This window comes from Sander vitreus, chromosome 7 (genome assembly GCF_031162955.1).
Source record: "Sander vitreus isolate 19-12246 chromosome 7, sanVit1, whole genome shotgun sequence".
Lineage (NCBI taxonomy): Eukaryota > Metazoa > Chordata > Actinopteri > Perciformes > Percidae > Sander > Sander vitreus.
Genome location: NC_135861.1, coordinates 1,288,198 through 1,311,972, shown reverse-complemented (window position 1 = coordinate 1,311,972; position 23,775 = coordinate 1,288,198). Strand labels below are relative to the sequence as shown.

The window sequence follows — 23,775 nt, the reverse complement described above, 5'->3', positions numbered from 1 at the left end:
TAAATAAAAAATTAATGACGCGCCACAAATGCCCCCCCCATATATCTCTCTCTCCTCCTCCTCCTCCTCCTCACCCATCCTCCCTCCATCTCCTCTCTCTCCTCTCGACACACGGCAGGATGGACGTCGTAAACCAGGTACAAATCATGATATTTCCATGATTCTGCTTCGTATTTTTCGCTTTTCTTCTGTCCGCTCGATCGTGCTCGGTGCTCGGGGTGTGTTTGTGTCGTGTGTCGGGGCGGCCCGCCGGGGGGATTCGTGCTCATATTTCGTCAACCCAGTGTCGGGCCGCAGCACGGCGGCAGGCAGCACGGAGACATTTCTAACATCATCACTAATGATTAGAAAGAATAGCCTAAGCGGAGACTTAAGAGACAATGAAGTCAGACACCAGGAAGATCTGTTTATTATTATTATTATTATTATTTTTTGCATTTGTGTCGTCATCGATGTGAAACATAGCCTAATAATCGTTACAGATAACAGATTATTATTGGATGGTGTGATGCGGAGAGACGCAGGTTGATGGTTGATGTGCGGGGGGAAATCAGCCCTGCGCGCTGCCTGCAGGAGAACTGACATAAAACACAAAACTGTCCGGAAACATTCAACGTTTCGTGTCGCGTGATGACATGTAGTGTGTGTGTGTGTGTGTGTGTGTGTGTGTGTGTGTGTGTGTGTGTGTGTGTAAAATGGCAGCCAGAGTAGGAGGAGGAGGAGGATTTCCTCCTCTCTGGATGATGCTGATGCTGATGCTGCTGCTGCTGCTGTTGCTGTTGTTGTTGCGGGTTTAACTGTTTTTCTACATTCTCTGTTTTCACACTCGTCCTGATTCCGCCTTATTTAACCCGGTTATAACCCGGTTTCACCCGGGATTACCTGCTCCTCTTCAGCGGCCGCTACAAGATGGAGACCGACAGTAAACCGACGTCAATTACTCTGTTACATTACCACAATATATTACAGCAATAGGCCTATAATACTAGGTTAATACTAATACTAATACTTAGGTTAATACTACTATAATACTATATTCTATTATTTTGTTATTGTTTTTTATCTTCTATTATTGGTGGCTATTTCATTCGATTTTCTTTTGTATTCTTGTCTGATTTTATTTGTCCTGAAATGTTTGAATTCTATTCAATCCAATATCATTTATAGTGTCAAACCCTAACACAGGTTGCCCCCCACCAAGTAATGTGAAAAGGAGACGCAAAACTACCATAAAGAGACCCAAACCGACTACAAAGAGACCCAAAAACAAATAAAACAAATAAAAAAAATGACCAAAAAGAGACACGAGTACAAAGAGAAGTAAAGTTGACTGTCGGAGATAGACTGGCACATGTTCACTACTGAATGTATAGATATTATTCTGAATGTATAGATATTATTCTGAATGTATAGTTATAATTCCCTAATAGGTGTGAGACCTTGTTTCTGCCATCAAGAGTTATATGGTGGGCAAATGAGGAAAAATACCAAGCAATAATAGATTTGAACAGGTCAAAGATGAGCACAGTTCATTTGTGTAGGTAGATAGAGTCTATATTGAATGACCCTTTACCTGCCTTTTAGTAAGAGATATTGTGACATAGTTGTAGTAGTTCATGGCGTAGCAGGACACTGCAGGGCACTGCAGGGTGTAGCAGGGTGTAGCAGGGCACTGCAGGGTGTAGCAGGGCACTGCAGGGCGTAGCAGGGTGTAACAGGGCACTGCAGGGTGTAGCAGGGCACTGCAGGGTGTAGCAGGGCACTGCAGGGCACTGCAGGGCGTAGCAGGGCACTGCAGGGTGTAGCAGGGCACTGCAGGGCACTGCAGGGCACTGCAGGGCGTAGCAGGGTGTAGCAGGGCACTGCAGGGTGTAGCAGGGCACTTCAGGGTGTAGCAGGGTGTAGCAGGGCACTTCAGGGTGTAGCAGGGCACTTCAGGGTGTAACAGGGCACTGCAGGGCGTAGCAGGGCACTGCAGGGCACTTCAGGGCGTAGCAGGGCACTTCAGGTCGTAGCAGGGCACTGCAGGGCGTAGCAGGGCATAGCAGGGCATAGCAGGACGTAGCAGTGCACTGCAGGGCGTAGCAGGGTGTAGCAGGGCACTGCAGGGAACTTCAGGGTGTAGCAGGGCACTGCAGGGCGTAGCAGGGCCCTGCAGGGAACTGCAGGGTGTTAGAGGGCGTAGTAGGGCACTGCAGAGTGTAGCAGGGCACTGCAGCGTGTAGCAGGGCACTGCAGGGCGTAGCAGGGTGTAGCAGGGCACTACAGGGTGTAGCAGGACGTTGCAGGACATTGCAGGGCGTAATAAAGTGATTTAACATTGTGACATAATTGTAGTAGTTCATGGCGTAGCAGGGCACTGCAGGGTGTAGGGTGTAGCAGGGCACTGCAGGGTGTAGCAGGACACTGCAGGGTGTAGGGTGTAGCAAGGCACTGCAGGGTGTAGCAGGACACTGCAGGGTGTAGGGTGTAGCAGGGCACTGCAAGGCGTAGCAGGATGTAGCAGGACGTTGCAGGACGTTGCTGGGCGTAGCAGGACGTAGCAGGACGTTGCAGGACGTTGCTGGGCGTAGCAGGGCGTAGCAGGACGTAGCAGGGCACTGCAGGGCACTGCAGGGTGTAGCAGGACACTGCAGGGTGTAGGGTGTAGCAGAGCACTGCAAGGCGTAGCAGGACGTTGCAGGACGTTGCTGGGCGTAGCAGGACGTAGCAGGACGTTGCAGGACGTTGCTGGGCGTAGCAGGGCGTAGCAGGACGTAGCAAGGCACTGCAGGGTGTAGCAGGACACTGCAGGGTGTAGGGTGTAGCAGGGCACTGCAAGGCGTAGCAGGACGTAGCAGGACGTTGCAGGACGTAGCAGGACGTAGCAGGGCACTGCAGGGCGTAGCAGGGCGTAGCAGGACGTTGCAGGACGTTGCTGGGCGTAGCAGGACGTAGCAGGGCGTAGCAGGGCACTGCAGGGCGTAGCAGGGTGTAGCAGGGTGTAGCAGGGCAGTGCGTAGTAGGGTGAAGCACACATTTTCCACAAAGCGAGGTAAAAAACACTCCTAACAGAAGTTACTTCAGGACACTTTACAGAAACAGATAGAGTAGGTTTTAGACCACACTCTATAATTTACAGAGATCCAACAATTCCTCCCCCAAGAGCAAACATAAGGTGCAATGGCGAGGATAAAATGTCAAAAAATTATCTGTCACAATTTTTGAAAACCTCGGACAGAACTCTCTCTCTCTATAGGTGGTTCATCCTGGTTCAACCTTCATACCTTTGTTTTACGTGTTGAATAAAGTTGATTATTATTGTTGTAAAGGCTATTGTCATGAGTGCTGGTTGGACGGGAGCTTTGTGATTTCATGAATGAATGTAATCAAACCTGAAATCATCTCTGATTGTCTCTTTCTGTCTGCAGCTGGTTGCCCAGGGTCAATTCAGGGTGCTGAAGGTTCCTCTGGGCTTCATTAAGGTCTTACAATGGGTGAGTTCATTTTAAATATACAATATTAAATAAAGCTATTAAAATCAGCTGATACATGGTTAAACCTCATTGGCTCTTACCAGTGTATCTCCGTGTGCACTTCGTCCACAGCAATCCAACCAATCAGTCCCAAAACCTCCCGGTTAGAGAGGAAATGACCTAAACATATTCTTTGTACAATCATTCCCCCAAAGAACCGAGCAGGTCTGACTTGTTAGATCGTCCTAATGTTCTTCAAAACTTGACATTTTCAGCGTGTAGCTCGCTAGCTCGAAGCTTGTTGTTGTTTCCCGAAGAGAACGGAGTTTGAGAACGGCGACACACAGAGAGAGGAAGGTAATTCTCTTGGAAATGTACCTCCGTTGATCTAGACCAGGTGTCAGCAACCTTATGGCGTTTTTCCATCACATGGTACCTGCTCTGACTCGACTCTACTCGCCTTTTTTGGTTTTCCGTTATGAAAAAAAGTCCCTGTTACCGGCTATCAGGTACTTTATTTAGTCTCACCTCTGTCGAGGTACCAAGCGAGCTGAGGCGATACCAAAAGGGGACGTGAAAACCTGCAGACTACTGATTGGTCGGAGAGAATCGGCACTAATCACCGCGTCATTGCCAGCGACAGACGGGGGGGGGGTCCTGAACAAACCCGCCATTTTTTAGTTTATCCAGCTGTGTGGTTTTTTTTGCTGCCTCCAGCTTCTTTAGGAACTAAATGTGTCTTCTGGCAAACAGCCACATGCCGAGAATCAAAAACAACACACCTTCCACGTTCTGCGTGTGTGTCACGAGGCGATACTAAATCTGCGATGGAAAAGGGAGGACGGGGCACCGCGGCCGAGCCGAGCCGAGTAGAGCTGGTACTAGCAGTGGGTAAGCGCCATTAGGCACATGTGCCACCGTTGGCTAGCAGTAGCTTTACCAATGGCACATTAGCTAATAAGTGTGCAAAAGTTTTTTTGGAAGTGTTCTCTCATCCGCATGCCAAGTTACCTTTTTCATGGCAATTGGCAGGAGCACAGCCTGCTATTTACGGTAGTTTGATTGATTTTTTCCCAATCCGTATTCCGTGAAGACCCGCTCTACTCTGCCTCTGATTGGCTAGTACTCATTGCCTTAATCAGAGAATGCAGCACAAGAGAAAGAAAAACACTGCCTGAACAGGCTCAGTAGATGCTTGCTTAAAGGTGTTCTAAGCAATGTCACACGTTTTTTAGGCTACATCATTTTTTGTCACATACAACAAACATCTCCTCACTATCTGCTAGCTGCCTGTCCCCTGAACACACTGTAAAAAAACATCTCCTCACTATCTGCTAGCTGCCTGTCCCCTGAACACACTGTAAAAAAACATCTCCTCACTATCTGCTAGCTGCCTGTCCCCTGAACACACTGTAAAAAATTGCGGCCTCTGTAGACAGCCTAGGCTCCACAAACACCAAGAAAAACAAACACCAACCTGCACCACCAAACATAACAAACAGAGTTCCAGCCAATAACCCACAAGAAGGATTTGGGGGTGGGGGGGGGGACGGGATGAGGAGGAGGGAGGGGCGAGCTAGCCTCGTTTTGTTTGACAATACTTCGAACGTCAACAAGAAGTGTCGTCACCCAACATCGCTCAGAGCACCTTTAATGCTGATATGACACACTAATGAACAACAACATTTTAAAATGGCACTTCATATGAAAAAGATTGCCGACCCCAGATCTAGACTAACGTAAGCCGATCAGTGAGCCGAGCGTCAGCCGGTCAACTAGAAACATCCGTCTAACTGATCAGTGTCCTCAGATAGGGATGGCAATCGAGAACCGCTTCCAAATTGTCCGATCCATCATGTATAATATGCCTCAGAGCTTATGGATTACTTTTATCAATACTGGCATGTTTTTCTGACAGTAACATGTTGCAAAACAATGACCTCAAATGTATGTGTCTACACTGCTGGAAACTTGCAAGAATATCTTAAACTTCCCCCTCTCATTCCCCCTGCTCTGGCGTTTTCCTCTCTCATTCCCCCTGCTCTAGTGCTTCCCCCTCTCATTCCCCCTGCTCTGGCGTTTTCCCCTCTCATTCCCCCTGCTCTGGCGTTTCCCCTCTCATTCCTCCCTGCTCGGCATTCCCCCTCTCATTCCCCCTGCTCTGGCGTCTCTCCCCTCATTCCTCCCTGCTCTGGCGTTTCCCTCTCATTCTCCCTGCTCTGGCGTCTTCCCCTCTCAGTTCCTCCCTGCTCTGGCATTCCCCCTCTCATTCCCCCTGCTCTGGCGTTTCCCCCTCTCATTCCCCCTGCTCTGGCGTTTCCCCCTCTCATTCCCCCTGCTGTGGTGTTTCCGAGCCCCTAAACTAGAGACATTAGGAAACATTTCTGACCCGTTTTAGTTTGGAATCTGCATCGTTGTGTTGCAGTCTCAATGGCCGCAAACGGAGACCTTTGGCAACACTGACGCCAACATTTCTCCATCTGATTGGCTGTAATCTGTCACGGCATCTCGTTCTCTGAGACTAAAGTCCAGTTCAGACCAAAGATTGAGTGGGTTATATTACAAACTACCTTCAACTAATCTTGTCCCCCTCTGCACCACCGAGCCTATGCAATAATAAGCTACTCTTATTATGTCTGTGTCTTATTCGGTTGCATGTTTTCATACAAAAAAGATCTTTACACACGTTATCAGAGCTGAATATTTGGTGACAGCAGTGTTATCCATTTTATGTAGTCTTGATTTGGATATTTTCAGTGCTCATTTACATTTAAAAGGGTTGTTAATCTGGTTCTTCAAGTTAATTGTAGCACATCATAGTCAACTTTATTCAAATAAAACGTAATTTTCCACAAAATAGCGGCTAGCGTAGATGCTAGATATAGAATATGCTACTAACGTTACCATGGCAACTACCAGCAGTGGGCGGAGTCTCCGCGCTGCCTCCATTATTTAGACCAATTCTCAAACATTTCTAACAGTGTTTCCAAAACACATTGTGAACGTGTTCCTTGTACCTTAGGAGCAATAGGACAAAATATAAAAAGAAAAGGACTTAAGACTTCAGGTTGTCACACACACACACACACACACACACACACACACACACACACACACACTCACACACACACACACACACACACACACACACACACACACACACACACACACACACACACACACACTCATACACAGTCAGGCAGGGCAGAAAGGAAAGTCTGACTGTGACCATCTGCTGTGTGTCCTCTGTAAGCTGGCTACTCAGAGATGATGAAGATGATGATGAAGATGATGACGGTGTACTGTAGAGCAGCTGAGCAGGGCACTAACACTGTGAGGGTTGCGGGTTAGATTCTCTATTTATAGAAGAGATGATGAGTCATCATCCTGCAGGAGCTTCACTCTTCCTGCAGCTTCAACAGAACTACATTTAAAAAACGTGTAATTTAACAGGCAGGTTGTTCTTATAATTTCCTAGTTTATTCCTTCTGATCTCCTCGAAATGTTCTGAATACTTTCCCAGAAAGAAGCTCTTACAATACTGTTCATCTGTAGCACGTTTCCTAGAAACAGCAATTTCATTTGTAGGAAAAATGATGAGGGGGAGAAAGTGTGTTCTGATTATAGACAGAACCTCACACGCTAAAATGCAGTTCAACACACAAAACTAGAAAGGTTCCCAGTGTGAATACAAACGACAGATGATTCATCCCGTTCTTCCCGTGGTCACAGAAATGTAAACCCACCCACGACCTTTTCCTTAACGTAACTGCGTCAAAAGGGACGGCAATAGTCCCGACCAAGCTCGTTTACTTATAGCTCTAAAGGGACGTCAATAGTCCCGACCAAGCACGTTTACTTATAGCGCTAAAGGGACGGCAATAGTCCCGACCAAGCACGTTTACTTATAGCGCTAAAGGGACGTCAATAGTCCCGACCAAGCTCGTTTACTTATAGCTCTAAAGGGACGTCAATAGTCCCGACCAAGCACGTTTACTTATAGCGCTAAAGGGACGTCAATAGTCCCGACCAAGCGTGTTTACTTATAGCGCTAAAGGGACGGCAATAGTCCCGACCAAGCACGTTTACTTATAGCGCTAAAGGGACGTCAATAGTCCCGACCAAGCGTGTTTACTTATAGCGCTAAAGGGACGTCAATAGTCCCGACCAAGCTCGTTTACTTATAGCTCTAAAGGGACGTCAATAGTCCCGACCACGTTTACTTATAGCGCTAAAGGGACGGCAATAGTCCCGACCAAGCGTGTTTACTTATAGCTCTAAAGGGACGGCAATAGTCCCGACCAAGCACGTTTACTTATAGCGCTAAAGGAGACTTTTAGTGCCAATGAGAACGACAAAGGCACCTGACCAAGCGTCCATATTTTACGAGATGGGTGTGAGAATGTGTTGCTTTCTCCGATGTTTTTGTAGATTTTTTTGGCACTTTTTATTTACAGTTTTGTTGTTTTTGCCGACATTTTTAAAGCTTTTTCTGACATTTTGGTCACTTTTTTCAACGTTCTTTTATCAAATGTTTTTCAAATGCTATAAAATTGAATAAAACACCCAAATTCAATGAGTTGAGTTTCGTATGGAACCATCCACGTTATTTTTTTTCACTATTTGGTTGAAAGAAACCCAAATTTCCGATATAGAAACTTTTTGAAAATGGGTCAGATTTGACCCGAGGACACCAGCAGCGTTAACTGATGTGAATCACTAAAGTAGATATGAAATGAAAGCCAACTCAAACTACACTCTCATTATTTTCGTAAGCCTGCCCCTGAAGCTACTGTAGCAGACAGTTACGTTACAGAAAATGAGCCAGATGAAGCCGAAGCTATGTAAGGTTACAAAAACATCATGGGGTTGTCGCTCTGGGACACGGGCGAGAATGAGGCTGGGAAGGAAAAATCACAGTATACTCACTACAAAAACTAGACACCACTGCTAGGAAGTCTGATTTTCTGAGGTCAGAGTCGGAAACACGCCCCCTGCATAAGCGGAGTTTGACATTCGAGCCAGGAGGGGCAAAAAAAAACAACAACTCATTGTAGCAGCTGAGACCTGGCCTACCACTTGGGGAACGCAGCACGAGCACATATGGACAAAACAAACATCAGTTTATCAATCAGTGTTGGACCTCCAGTCTGTTGAGACGCCTCTCCAAACGCAGAAATGAAGCACAATCACACCATAAAACGTTAAGACACGTTGAGAGATCCGTATTTTGCCGTAATCCAATGACACGAAAAAAAAGTAATCCACAGCGATCAGGAGATCCACCTCGCCGTTTAAACAATGTGGAATAAAACGTATAAAAGTCCAAATCTACACAAAACGCGCAATCAATTAGTAAGCTGACAGCAAATGTTTATACATGGCATTTAGGCAGCCTTTATTACAACGTTGGCACGGTAAGATGTCCAGCATTTCTGTGTCCTGCATATGCGTCGACAATGGTCTCAGGTTAGAGCCCTGAAAAAACAGGTTTTTTTACTAAACCAGGAGGCCTATATGTAATCAGATGTATTACCTACCACTATTTAGTTGTTGTGTGTTATTTAAAATATTTATAAAATATCTGGTCATGCCAGAAGTAATTATTCCACTTATTTTTGAAACAGTGCAATTACCCGTTTCAGCCACCAGGGGGGGCAGTGCTCCCCCGTCCCCCCGCAAACTCGTAAGTACTGAATCTCAGTACTTAAGTAAAAGTACAAATAACCAGAGACATATTTACTTTAGTAAAAGTAGAAGTACCACAGAGACATCCCTACTTAAGTAAAAGTAAAAAGTACCTGATTTGAAATGTACTTTAAGTATTAAAAGTAAAAGTACTTGCATAACGATGTATTCTCTTAATAAGAAAAAGGGGGGTTCAGTTATTTTGATGTTGAACTTGGACAGTATCCATACTGTCCACTACCACAAACAAGGCCTGGCTTTTAAAAAAAGTTCCTATCCTAACCAGCATAAAACGGAAATATGTTGTTAGAATCTGAATACGGTTGGTTTTATTCATGGTGTATTATATTTCCTGTAACCATGGGAGCGTAAGCAAATAAAGTGTGTGAAGCAGCGGAAGAGGGGGATCGGATGTGAAGAGGTCCAGCCAAATAAATAAGATATGAACGCGTCTTACGCAGCCTGGCGGAGAAGTAAACGACGCTGTGGAGAGAAACAGATGGCAAGTATGATAACAAAAATGGGAATAATAAAAAACAAACATTTTCATTTTCACTTTTACTGGAGTTAGATAATTATATAGATAATTGCTGCAAAATGGCCTTTTGAATGGGAGAGCTAGGGGCGCTACGATGCTAGCCTCAAAATAGCTATGTTTAAACCACTAAGAAGGCTCGACACAACATGAGACTTTGCTCCAAGTATCACCAGGGACTCTACACCTTAACCACAGCACTGACAACACTGGTTGTGTTCACAGAGTTTACTAAAAAGAGGTTTTGAGGAACTCCACGTTAGCTGTTGTTCTTCCGGTGCAGCCGATCTATCGAGCCAGTCAGAAATAGTCGAGGGAGGAGAGTAAAGATGGAAAGCTCCTACAGCTTAGTTCCATATAAATGCACGGGTTATTTCTTGTTTTGTCGTTATTGAAAAACAATATTGACCTCGAAGTTGAAAAAGGAGCCTCATATGGAGTCCGTTCATTCGCATTCGGATATCGACTCGTTTTGACTGCCGAGGTGGTAGCGGCCGGAAACAACAAGAGCTACGGTGAGTTGTTCAAAACCTTTCTTTTTTAGTAAACTCTGGGTACACAACCAATGTTGTCAGTGCTGTGGTTAAGGTGTAGAGTCCCTGGTGATACTTGGAGCAAAGTCTCATGTTGTGTCGAGCCTTCTTAGTGGTTTAAAAATAGCTATTTTGAGGCTAGCATCGTAGCGTCCCTAGCTCTCCCATTCAAAAGGCCATTTGACCCAAAAACGAGAATACGGTACATCTTAAAAGTGGCGTTTCCGTCCTAAATATGCTTTTAAATGAAAGTTTGACTCGGGTACATTCACAAAAAGACCCTAGGTTGCATTTTGGAGAGAGTTACGCTTTAAGTAAAGTACAAATACATGAAAAATGTACTTAAGTACAAAGTATTTGTACTTCGTTACATTCCACCACTGGCTATAACCATCAAAAACGACTTTGGTTTGCTTTACCATAATGGTGTATGGTAAAGTCTGCATATGACTGTGCAATGGCACCTAACCGTCACCCTTTTTCCATGCCAAGCGGTGAACCAGGGAGCCACCGTCAAGGACATAATGCTCAGCTGGTGGGATGGAATCCAGGACAGTTTTGTTAGATTTCTTGCTTGAGATCTCAGTGACTGCCTGCGCTCATTGGGGCTTGTTGGCTTTACGGAAGATTTCCTTGCCTTCGAACAGGGCTGCAGGAAATGAGCAGAGCTCATAGCTCATTACATCTTCCAGTAAAAACTGTCCAGTTTTCGACATGATCAGGAACCGTTGGAACAGCAAAGCAGGATCAATGGTTTGATCTTGGGCAACTTTGATGGTGGAGTCATCTGCAAGGATTTTTGCCCGGTCTTTCCGTTTGAAGGATATTCCAAAAACGGGTTTTCCAATCATCATCAATCATCTTTTCAATGATCTCATTGCCAACAGTCTCAAACTCATGCACATTCACCTCCTCTTTGGCAACAACACCAGTTACAATATTTCTCAGAGATGGGTCTGGAGAGAATGGTGTGCAAATGCTAAGCTTTTCCTTGATCTTTTCTAGATCAGAGTGATCTCTTTTCATCCTTGCTCTTGAGGATTCTCGGTGCTGCTCGCTGGTCATGTAGGTGAGGTCATTGAATTCCTGCACGGCGTTGTTGTATTCAGATGTGATGGGTGTAGACAAGGTCCACAATGCTCGCATTTCTTCAGTCATTCCACTTCCGTGGGTCAAGCCTCCACTGCTTTTCAAGGATTGCATCAATGTCTGTTCGATGACAAGGTCAGAGCTAAGGTCTGCCCAGTGAACTCCAGCCCAGTGTAACTTTTACATTGAATGTCAAGTCTGTGTTTTAGCAAAAAAAAAAGGGTGTGTGTCCAAAAACACATACTGAGTAGGAGTTACATGACATAGGCTAAACCGTTTACATCTCTAGTTCACCCCAAACAAAGATAAAACCTTACAGTAATCTCATAAAATCATGTATTTTATAAGTATGTAATCATGTCAGTGCAAATTAGACAAGTCCAATGGATTCATAGACCCAGACAACATGGGGTTAGACACCAAGATTACTTGGCTAGGTCAAATATTGAAGGACTTAGGATATTTTAAGGGCGTCCTGCCCATCTTGGACGCCATCTTGAAAATAACAGCTTTCTAGTGATCAAACTTTGGTAAACCTTTAGTATGTTATTAAGGACACCTTAAATACTACAAAAAACAGCTGAGAAACCTTTTGTTAACATTTTCTTTAGGGTTATGTGTTTTTTTTTTTCATATACGCAGCCGCCTACTCAGGGTAAAGCAAATCCACAACAAAAGCCATTCTTTCACTTCTGAAATAACATAAAATGTTCTGCACGTAGCCTAGCTAGGCCTGCTGTAGGTTTGGTGTATAAATGTAGTATGTTAAAATGCAATTAGGTCGAGCAGACAGTCCGAAAAACATTGCAAGCTCGCCTCGGCTCGCCTATAGATCAATACTGACTCAAGTGACTCGCACAACCCGGATCAGTTCAGAGAGTGACTCAGAATAACCCAAATCCTTAAAAGGAATCAAGTTTGCCAGGCCTAATTTTCACGTTTTTACAAATCTGCATTTGTACTGAACAATGTGTTTGTTTCCTTTTCATTTCAGTTCTTCGGCATCTTTGCCTTCTCCACCTGTGGTAGTTATTCTGGGATGTTCCGGATGGCGGTGGAGTGTAAGAACCGGACAGAGAGCGACCTGAGTATAGAGGTGGAGTTTGAGTATCCATTCAGGTCAGTACGACACTAACCCCTCCACTCATCATAGCTACATGCAGGGCTTTAAATGACCAGCCAACACAGCTAGTAGCTTTCTAAAAAAAAAAAATGTTAGATTATTTTTTGGGGCTTTTTCCCTTTATGACAAGTGACAGTGGATAGTAATGAAAGGGGGAGAGAGATGGGGGATGACACGCAGCAAAGGGCAGCAGATCAGACCTGAACCCACGCTACTGCAGGACTCTGCCAACATGGGGCGAACGCTCTTACTGGGTTAGCTAGAGGCCGCCCCGGCTAGTAGACTTTTGAAGTTACCAGCCAATCAGATTTTCTATTTGCCACACGTTTGTGTATGTTTTTTCCTAATTAACTTGACTTTAATTTCAGCTCCTCTGGTTTGTTTGGCTCCTTTATGTTCGTCTTCTCCGTTTTCAGCGTAGCTCGTAATCGATTCCACGCAAGCTAGGCACGTAGCCGACGGTTGTCTGACACGCCACGACACAGTGTTCCTGGGAAATGTACGAAAAGTACAACAAGCAGTGTTACCGCCTAAATTTCTTGGCGAAAAACCAGACCAATCTGGCAACAATGAGTCAAAATGCCGATTTAAACAAACGTTCGTCATTCGCCTCATTCATCATCGGCCAAATTGGCTCGTAACTTTACAATGTTACCCGGCAAAATTAATTTTTACCCGCATTTGGCGGGTTGGGGGGTGTCCAGGCTACCGGTGTTGTTTGATGTACATCACAACACAGATTCTGCTCTTCGACTGATACTGAACATACAGTACAGAGGAAACACAAAGTAAAGACGGGCGATGCATGCAAAAACACAAGGAGAAAGTTGATGTGAAGACACAGACTGTAAAAATAACGGACGAAGCTTCCAGGTCTGAAAAAGTAAAGCCAACGCTGAAGCTCGTTAATGCTGCATTCTCTATAACTTCCAGCAGGGGGTGCCAACAAGAAGTCAGTTTCTATAGAAGTCTATGAGAAAATGAGCCTACTTCTCTCTTGATTTATTACCTCAGTGAACATTTTCATAACGAGTTTATGGTCTCAATCACTAGTTTCAAGTCTTCTTCAACACAGCATGATGTTCATTTAGTAAATGATGCTCCCATTTATTTTAAAATAGACGATAAAGGCGCCTAGGTAGCTCACCTGATAGAGCGCCTGCCCATATATAGAGGTTTACTCCTCGATGCAGCGGCCGCAGGTTCGACTTTGCTGCATGTCATTCCCCCTCTCTCTCCCCTTTCATGTCTTCAGCTGTCCTATAAAAATAAAGGCCTAAAACAGACGATAAAGCAGGGGATGCTTTAGGACCTGTCATCAGGACAGAGGCTTAGCGATGCTAACCATGCTAACACTGTGGACATTAAAATGGACCTCAACTTGTTATTGGGTGTTATCCATGTTTTTATCTTAAACTTTGACCCTCTGACTTTGACCCTTTTCACTTCATCAAAGTTAATTAGAACATTTGGTTGCCTAGAAATGTCTTGTTCAGCGTTCGGTAGCACCTTGCCAACCAAAGCTAGCTAGCTACCGCTAGTGTTAGCTGGTAACTTAAGGGAAGGTCTGCAGATTTTCTGTTCTGCTGTACATGCAGATGAATGTCTCCAGTACCCGGAGGTCTGTGTTCACCTGCCGGTAAAACTCCCGTCGGATGACTCGCTTCAGAAGGGTTGAAAATCAGCAACTTTCCCTCTTTAGCGTTTAGCTTAGTGCAGCGCCTACGCATCCATAAACGGCACTGGCTTGGCCGCATAATCCTCCCCAGCTCCGCCCTCTCATCAAAAACCAACACGTCCCGTTTCAAAAAACCAACATGGCCACAGCCAAATTGCCAAACTTGAGGCTTCAAGACAGCCACAAACTGATGGGTGACGTTATTGCTGCTACGTCCGTTATTTTTTACTGTCCAAACCCCTATTTGCACGGGATTAGTATCCTGTGGGGACCTTGTGTGATTTAGAAATTACCCTCCCACATCTGAGTTTCGTGTGGCGCATTCACACGTGGTCCCGAAGACGCACAGAGGACAGCCAGGGCGAGGCCGCCGCATCGCACTTGGGTCGGGGTTCCGTATCTTTCTGGGCCCGGTAGAGGTTACCAGATGGGCATACCCTATTATCCCCACCGCAGAGCGCCCACACAGCATTACCATCAGCCCCCCACACCCCCGCCATCCCATATTTGTCTCCGTGAGAGGGACAGAAAGGCGCACAGGAAACCAAAACCTTGAAAAATGATATACTACAACTCTAAATCACAGACATGTCCATTCACACAGGACTAAGATTATCACAGGACATCGGTGTTCGGCGAAATATGGTCATTTGCGGGGGAGTTTTTACTTGACAAGTTACAGACATGGCTGATTTGCACAGGATTAAGGTCACAGACAACCTCTGTAATAATTACAAATGACTAGAGTTCACCAGGTAATACTAATCCTGTGCAAATAGGGCTCATGACTCCATGAATAAACAGTACAGTGACAGTGAAGGTAAAACAGGAGAAAGTAGAGAACAGCTGACTTGGATTGCCTCCACACGGCTCTCACAGACTGGGATACCTACGTGAAATACCTACGTTCATCTTATCTTATATTACGAAATTTAGAAGTCTTTGTGTTAGACATGTGTAGACGCAAGACCGACAGGCTTCACCGTCATTAGAGCGAAGGTGCTAATGTGACGCCTCTCCCTCTCTCAAGACTTCACCAGGTGTATTTTGACGCCCCTACCTGTAAGGGTGAGGACAAGGAGCGTCTCTTCCTGATTGGCGACTACTCCTCCTCGGCCGAGTTCTTCGTCACCATCGGCGTCTTCGCCTTCCTCTACTCCACGGCGGCTATCACCATCTACGTCTTGTTCTTCGAGAAGTACAAGGAGAACAACAAGGGACCGCTGATCGTAAGTATGACGAGACAAAGGGAAAGCTTAGACATGGTAGGTTACAGGTCAGGGAACGAGAATATTCAGCCAGTCTTGAATAACCAAACCTGTTCATGTATAATTATGCTCGTCTCTCTATAGATTCAGGGAATCTAGGCAGATGTGTGAGATGGGAATGTTTTGTCTCAGGACTGTCTCCTTTTAGAGGTCGGTGGGCCAGCCACACTTTAGCATACTTCCCAGAGAGAGATAGGCTGAACTAAGCTTTAGTTGTATTAACCCAACATTTGTGTCAGAATGACCCATATTTGGTTTGGTGAAGCAACCCTTATAGTGGGTTAAAATGTCAACCCAACTCAAAAAGTCAAATCAACAGTATGTGTTCTGTCCTATATTGAACCAGGAACTGGGTTGGGAATAACCAAGGGGGTGAGCTTCTCTTCAGAGCTTGAACCTCCTATGGCGCCATTTTGATGCTACCAAACGATCACCTCCCGTTAGCATCCCATTGACTCCCATTCATTTTGGCGTCACTTTGACAGAGAATACCTTTACATCTGAAGCGTTTAAAGACTCTATTTGTCCGTTGTTTATTTCTAAAGAAACACGACAATGTATAAAAGGCTCCATTACCTTGTAGCTCACGTTATGGCTCCGTAGCAGACGTTTTTATAACAATAGGCTAACGATTGGGTCATAACCACGAGACTTCCTGTCTCATAGTAGAGGAGTTACCGTATAGTACAGGAGAAGCTCTCAGGCAGTTTGGACTTCCATCAGCTGTTTAAGTGTAATGACTAATGTTAACTATCATTTTAGTGATCAATAATGAGCCTGTGTCTATGTTATCTCCTTACATATACCTACGCTCTCCGTCTCTGCTAGATTGGGAATGATTGAGATTTCTCTTGGCACAGCTACCAGAAGACTTCCAACTTTCAGACAGGTTGCTCACGTCACATCTACGTCTTCAAGCTCAGTTGGAGGCTGCTCAGTAACGCTCAGCCATCACCGGGAAAGTGCGTCTAATGTCCTTCACTGGTCTCCGTCCAGAGACACGGGATCTGTTGGTCCATTTTATATACTGTCTATGTGAATAACCCAATTTGGGTTGATTTCAGCCCAGTATCTTTTAGTGTGTAATACTTCCCAGAGAGAGAGAGAGATAGGCTGAACTAGGCTTTAGCGTATGTGTTTAGGGTGCCTGCAATATCTTTGTTTACCTGAAAGGTTCAGCTAAACATCACACCTGCAGTGTGAGTTTAAATGGGAACTTCAGAGAGCACTTTTTTGACCAACTCAGGGAGACTGATCAGCCCAACTGCCTTTTCTGCCGACGTTTGGCCGTCAGCTCTGTGTGTCCTTACCTTAAGGGACACACAGGACACAAACCCCGATCTTCTGTGTGAAAGTCAGGTAGGGTTAGGAAAGGATTGTGGGTGGGGTTAAAACATGTACGTCAGACACTAAGGGCCACTGTCCAAGCGTCAGTATGTTGAAGAGTCGGGAGAGAAAACAGCTTGGGAAACATCACTCATACTTGTGTATGTTTAGGACCTGGGTGTGACCGCAGTGTTTGCCTTCATGTGGCTGGTGAGTTCGGCGGCCTGGGCCAAAGGTCTGTCCGACGTGAAGACGGCGACTGACCCCGACAATGTGATTACTCTGATTACCGCCTGCGGCATTGAGGGGAACAGCTGCCGTGAAGTCCACGACCCTGTCATGTCTGGACTCAACACCTCCGTGGTAAGACTGTCGCCTATGCTGCAACCAGCCACCAGGGGGCGATCCAAATGTTTTCGCTTCACTTATAAAGTCTATGCATCCACCCCTGTGGTCGGCTCCTTGTGATTTCTGTATCCAACGTCAACACTCTTTTGGTACTGTGTCTGTAGCACTGAGATTCGAAAACTGTCCAATACCAAAAGTTAGTTTTGAATGTCATATTCCTAGTTATGTGATCAGAAGGTTCCTGATTTACATCTTTAATTGTCCAGTTTTAGACGTTTAACATTTGTCAACTTCTTTTATTGAATGAAAAGAAGGTTTTTGGAGAACAATATGTTTATATTCCTCAAACTAAGGTATTGCAATTAGTATCATTTTGGCATTGTCACTGAAACTCATGTATAGGGATGCACCGAATCCAGATTTTTGGGGTTTCGGCTGAATACCGAATCCACTGGTCAAGATTCTGCCGAATCCTCCTCCCATCCTCAGTCCATTAACACAGTCAACACATTAATGAAGTAAACAACGTCCACAGCCTCTAAAATTAGGGCTGTCAATCGATTAAAAAATGTAATCTAATTAATTACATACTCTGTGATTAATTAATCGAAATGAATCGCATATATAATTAACGGTGCCTGAACCGATACTTTTTAAGAAAGTAAAAAAAGAAAAGAATAAAAAGGTACTCAGCAACAGTCGGTGACGTTAAAGAACAGCTTGTTTATTGCTAAGGCCATATGGTCAACATTAAATGATTTAATAATAATGTAGAACAATAACAATAACTTATTTCACTAGTAAATCGCTGTTGAACAACAAAAACAACAACCAGATGGAAAAGGACATTTACAATAACTTCAAATGCACCACGAGGCTGTAGTTTACCAGTTTCATTGAACGCACCGTCTGTGTTGTTTCTCCGACGGCAGCTGCAGATTGTTACATCCCGGTGTTGAATCCTCTACAGTAAAACACAGTCACACTTTACACCGTTTAGCGTTAGCTGTCAGCATTTTAACCGTGTTTAATCCAGCTACTAGCTAGCAGTAGGCTAACGTTAGCTGCTGTCGAGTATAGTGTTAACTAGCTAGCGGTAGGCTAACGTTAGCTGCTGTCGAGTATAGTGTTAACTAGCTAGCGGTAGGCTAACGTTAGTTGCTGTCGAGTATAGTGTTAACTAGCTAGCGGTAGGCTAACGTTAGCTGCTGTCGAGTATAGTGTTAACTAGCTAGCGGTAGGCTAACGTTAGCCGCTGTCGAGTATAGTGTTAACTAGCTAGCGGTAGCTAATGTTAGCTGCTGTCGAGTATAGTGTTAACTATCTAGCGGTAGGCTAACGTTAGCTGCTGTCGAGTATAGTGTTAACTAGCTAGCGGTAGGCTAACGTTAGCTGCTGTCGAGTATAGTGTTAACTAGCTAGCGGTAGGCTAACGCTAGCTGCTGTCGAGTATAGTGTTAACTAGCTAGCGGTAGTCTAACGTTAGCTGCTGTCGAGTATAGTGTTAACTAGCTAGCGGTAGGCTAACGTTAGCTGCTGTCGAGTATAGTGTTAACTAGCTAGCGGTAGGCTAACGTTAGCTGCTGTTGAGTATAGAGTTAACTAGCTAGCGGTAGGCTAACGTTAGCTGCTGTCGAGTATAGTGTTAACTAGCTAGCGGTAGGCTAACGTTAGCTGCTGTCGAGTATAGTGTTAACTAGCTAGCGGTAGGCTAACGTTAGCTGCTGTTGAGTATAGTGTTAACTAGCGTCACATGCAGCGGTGTTTGTGTTTCCTGTAACGTCTGTTTCAGAGCAGCAGAGAGAAGAGCAGACATATCAGTGGCACCAGATTTCGGTAGCCAACCGTATTCAGGAATAAGATTTTTACAAGTAAATGTTCCAATTAATAATCCAGGCAGAACATTCTCGTCTCCTCCTTCATTTTACAGTCCAATGGGGCTAGAACGGCTCCGGGTCAAACCCCAATATGGAATAGATTAATCTGCGTTATTTTTTTTAACGCGTTATTTTTTTTCTCAGATTAATTAATCGAAATTAACGCGTTATTTTGACAGCCCTATCTAAAATAGTTAAATGTAACAACTTAATGTTGAAATCACACGCTCTTTTCACATCGTAGGAAAGCACATCGCTATCGCCAGATGAGTGATGCTAACCAGTGTATTATGAAGGCATGTTGGGGGGGGGGGTGAAATTAGAAAGCTAACGTTAGCTAACGAGCAGCAGCCGGCCGTTCGGTCGCTCCGCTCCCACTGTAGGGAGACTCATTTGCCGAGAGAACGGCTGACAGCCCGGGAGAGGCACTGTCTGGTTAACACCAGTTCTTAGCTGTGACTGTCCTTCCTTTGCCGTACCTGAAGTTGCTGCATTCTGGCTGCTGTCTGTAGATTCCTTCATGCTCAGCTCGTATTCTTCCAGATGTTTCATACCAGATGTTGTAACAGCGGTGATGTTGTGTATTGTTTAGGGTCCTCGCCACCACCAGACTAATCAGCATTGCAGATTGAACATGTAGCTGGACTTGAATGGCCTTCTTTTGACTGAAAGTACTGCCAAACAACACTTTTTCTGCTCACCAGTTCCATTTCCACTTCCTCTCAGCCTGCTGCATTGAAGCTCCACCTACGTAAACACCTTCTCGTAATCAACGGCGCCGTCATCACGTCGACCAGCGTAGCGAGCGTGGTGCAAGCGTAAGGTTCGGCAGAAACCCAACCCCGTCAAAAACCCCAATATTCAGCCGAATCCGAAGCCGAATCCTGGATTCGGTGCATCCCTACTCAGGTATCATATTGACCCGTTATGTTTCTAACTGTGTCTAATAAGATTTGATTTCCTCCTCTCTTCCTCCAGGCTTTTGGTTTTATTAACCTGGTCCTGTGGGTGGGAAACCTGTGGTTCGTCTTTAAGGAGACAGGCATCATCGCTCCCTTCATGCGAGCTCCACCTCCTCAGGAGAAAGCTGCTGCACCAGACGCTTACGGCCAGCAGGGGGCGTACGAACAAGACCCGTACGCCAGCAACCAGGGAGGCTACCAACCTGATTACAGCCAGCAAGGATACAACCAGGTGATCAGCCAAACTGCTAATTAATAAACACAAACCAGTCTGAAGCATGGAAGACCTGCTTCAACAGAAGGGCTGTGACTGGCTGGTTTGATTTGGGTGTGGAACAGTTTCTATTATATTATAGACCTTCCTCCACAGCGCTTCAGAGGAAGGTCTGGCTCTTCCAAAAAAACCTGCTCTGGTTTATTGGCATTTCTTTAAACCAATCACAATCGTCTTGGGCGATGCTGAGCTCCGGACGGAGCCACGGTGCCTCTGCAAAATAGTCTCGGGAAGGATTTTGGTGGAAAAAAAACCCTGCAACAGTTGCTGTGAATCATGCTGTTTGTTGTTGTGTTTCCTCCAGGAGGCAGAGTACGGTCAGGGGGCGCCCACCTCCTTCGCCAATCAGATGTGAACTGACAGGAAGCAGGTTAGTCACACAGGAAGTGGAACCAATTGCCTGATTCATTTAAGTCATTTTAAATAACAACTTTGGTGAGATACTTCATGTTCAGATTTAAACCAATTTGAAAATGTATCTACTAATAAGTATTGTGTGTGTATCACAGCCTGAACATTAACATCAGGGACGTTTGGGTAGCTCACCTGGTAGAGCAGGCGCCCATATGCAGAGGCTCAGTCCTCGACGCAGCGGCTCAGGGTTTGAGTCCGACCTGTGGCCATTTGCTGCATGTCTTCCCCCTCTCTGTCCTCCCTTTCCTGTCTACAGCTGTCCTGTCTATTAAAGGCTAAAATGCCCAAAAATAACACGATCAGTCAGCCACACTGTTGCCCTGGCTGACATGTTCCTCCATCACCGAACACACACACTGTTTATTCTGACTCAATCCCACACACATCGTCCTGCTGCCACAAATACTCACTAAAGGGCACCAAATGTGGATTAATCCGCCGCTGAAAGTAGTCCCCAACAAAGTCACTATTTCCTCCTGTTTGAATAAAACTACAGACGTAAACACAAACATATAGTTTCATCAGCAGTATGTAAGCTGTGTGTTGTGTTTTCTGCAGACAAAGGGTCAGTATTTATGGGACTTTTGATACTGCGGCTTCTCTGCCGTATCACTACCACGCAGTCTCCAAAATTACCAGATGGCAGCGCCTGGATCTGGAAAGAGATTTGGCTTGACTTTGTACAGTGGGAGGAAGTGGAGACGCTTCATCCATTTTTAAATACAGGCTGTTGGTACGAAGCTACAGTGTGACTCCGTAGACGAATACGAATTTAGGAAAAGTTAATTTGTCACATTATCGTTTCGTTTTTATTCATTGGCGGAAAATAGAAAGCGTATCATAGTTCTTGTTACATTTTTTGTGCTTTAAACAATATTTTGTATATATTGTTGTTGATAAAATTAACAGTGACTATGTTTACATGCACATAATGTTCCGGTTTTGCCCTTATTCCTAAAAAGACGATATCCAACTAAGCTGTTCACACGGCTAATGAACGTGAATATTCCACTAATATTCCCGTTTACATGCAGCCGTGCAAAACAGGATTTTATTCAAAGTGTTCCAGCGGTGGAGGACTTGTCTGAGCGTGTGAACACAGCGTCCCTCTTTCATTCCTTCAACCAGCTTCTAGAAAAGGTCGACTCACGTCCCAAAAACCTGTTGATATCCAAGTCTTTGATCATGTTTAAAAGTAGCTGTGTTTCTCCTTATCGGGTCTGCAGCCTTGCAAACTGTTGGCTGGTTGGTTTGTGTACAGCAACCATTGCAACGCACAGAGCTGACCATAAGCCTGCGGTGGAAACCCTGATTGAGATGCATATTCTGAATGCGCTGTATATGTGTCTAAAAAATGCCTCTAAAACCAGAATAATACCGGAATATCCCACGTCTTAATCGGAAAATGCTATATTCGGAAAAAGACCTTATTCTGAATATCTAACCGGAATATGCTGATTACATGACCTGATTGAAATTCTGAATATTGTCATATTAGGAATAATGGTGGAATATTAAGCCTGTTTTATGCTTCTGCGTCGAATCGACGGCGTACCCCCGCAGACCCCTCTGCGTCGCCCCGAACCCCTCTCCGAGCCCTCCGCCGTTGCCCGCCCTGCACCTCCAAAAATGTGTAACTTTGCGTCGATGCGACGCAGACCGCAAGGACTGTGATTGGTCGACTGGTCCTGTTGATAGTCGGTGTTTCAAGCAGCCTTCTGTGGGGAGTAGCAACGTGCTAGTTCACTGACATCAGCTTTGCAGAAAAACTCAGACACATTTTGGTTACGATGACGCGGTTATCCGTTTATAAAGTGTCTATATATGTCAGTAACGTTTTGAAATTAGCACTTCGCCAGCTAGCAGTACTTTGTGGGCAGTTGTGCTAACGTTAGCTTGCTAACACGACATAAACTGGCTGGCAGACACCTCGCAAATAACCTCACACTTATTTTCTGTTACAGTAACTAGGTCAATGGATTTTACTGGGTGTATTTCTTGATACTTTTATTTACAAAATCTAAGCAAGAAAAGGCCAAACAAATAAGATTAATATTTTAGCACGACAGTCTATGGAGTTTGCCGTTCTGAGTACCGTTTCAGTGGTGAGCGACACAGACACAGGCGACCCCTAGCGTTATGGCGGTGAAATGCACCGCGATGCAGAGCAGCCCCGACGCAGAACTCTGAAAGGGTCACGACGCCGTAGGAGCGACGGCTTAGCTACGGCGTAGCTACGGCTTAGCTACGGCGTAGCCTAAGGGTCACGACGCCGTAGGAGCGACGGCTTAGCTACGGCGTAGCGCAGCTACGGCTGGGTCACTGACGGCCCAGTGGGAGCGACGGCTTAGCTACGGCGTAGCTACGGCTAGCTACTGGCGTGGCCTGATGGGTCACGACGCCGTAGGAGCGACGGCGTAGCTACGGCTTAGCTACGGCGTAGCCTAAGGGTCACGACGCCGTAGGAGCGACGGCTTAGCTACGGCGTAGCCTAAGGGTCACGACGCCGTAGGAGCGACGGCTTAGCTACGGCTTAGCTACGGCGTAGCCTAAGGGTCACGACGCCGTAGGAGCGACGGCTTAGCTACGGCTTAGCTACGGCGTAGCCTAAGGGTCACGACGCCGTAGGAGCTACAGCTTAGCTACGGCTTAGCTACGGCTTAGCTACGGCGTGGAGTTGACGCAGAAGTATAAAACAGCTTTTAGTTGTGCATGTAAACGTACTCAGTGATACTTTATATTAGAGACTTGAGATGACTACGTGTCATCTTTACATGATTGTCTTTTCTTCACAGAAACCACCGGAGTAAACCACCAGTGGGTTGCCTGCAAACTACCCACAATGCAACACTCCTGTCTGTCTGCAAAGTTAATGGGGGAGGGGGGGTTGAAAGAGGGCTGGGTTTTAAATGTTCACTATAATGAATCGATGTGTAAAGGATAAAAAAAATAGAGTTATAAATAACAAATCCACAACTTGAACCAAGCACCAAAACAACAACAACAACAACAACAACAACAACAACAACAACTCTGACGAATAGAAAGTGACGATGTTGAAAAGAGTTATTCATATTAATCTGTGGAGAGAATGTATGTTTGTGTTGTATAGATATCACTTTGAACAGATATATATAATATAGACTCAACTGTTTCTTCATGTTTCCTATTGAACCTAATGATCCAACCCCACCCCTCGTCGTAT

The 23,775-nt window shown here is 45.2% G+C and overlaps 1 protein-coding gene across 1 annotated transcript; it reads left to right on the top strand.

Moving 5' to 3' along the window:
* The first annotated feature begins 97 nt into the window (after positions 1-97).
* On the top strand, positions 98-23,775 carry LOC144520426 (synaptophysin-like). Its single transcript, XM_078254122.1, has 8 exons — positions 98-137; positions 3,411-3,476; positions 12,295-12,419; positions 15,132-15,330; positions 16,867-17,058; positions 19,899-20,114; positions 20,461-20,526; positions 23,366-23,775. Exons 1-7 carry the CDS (start codon positions 120-122, stop codon positions 20,509-20,511), a joined length of 867 nt encoding a protein of 288 aa, XP_078110248.1. The 5' UTR covers positions 98-119; the 3' UTR covers positions 20,512-20,526; positions 23,366-23,775.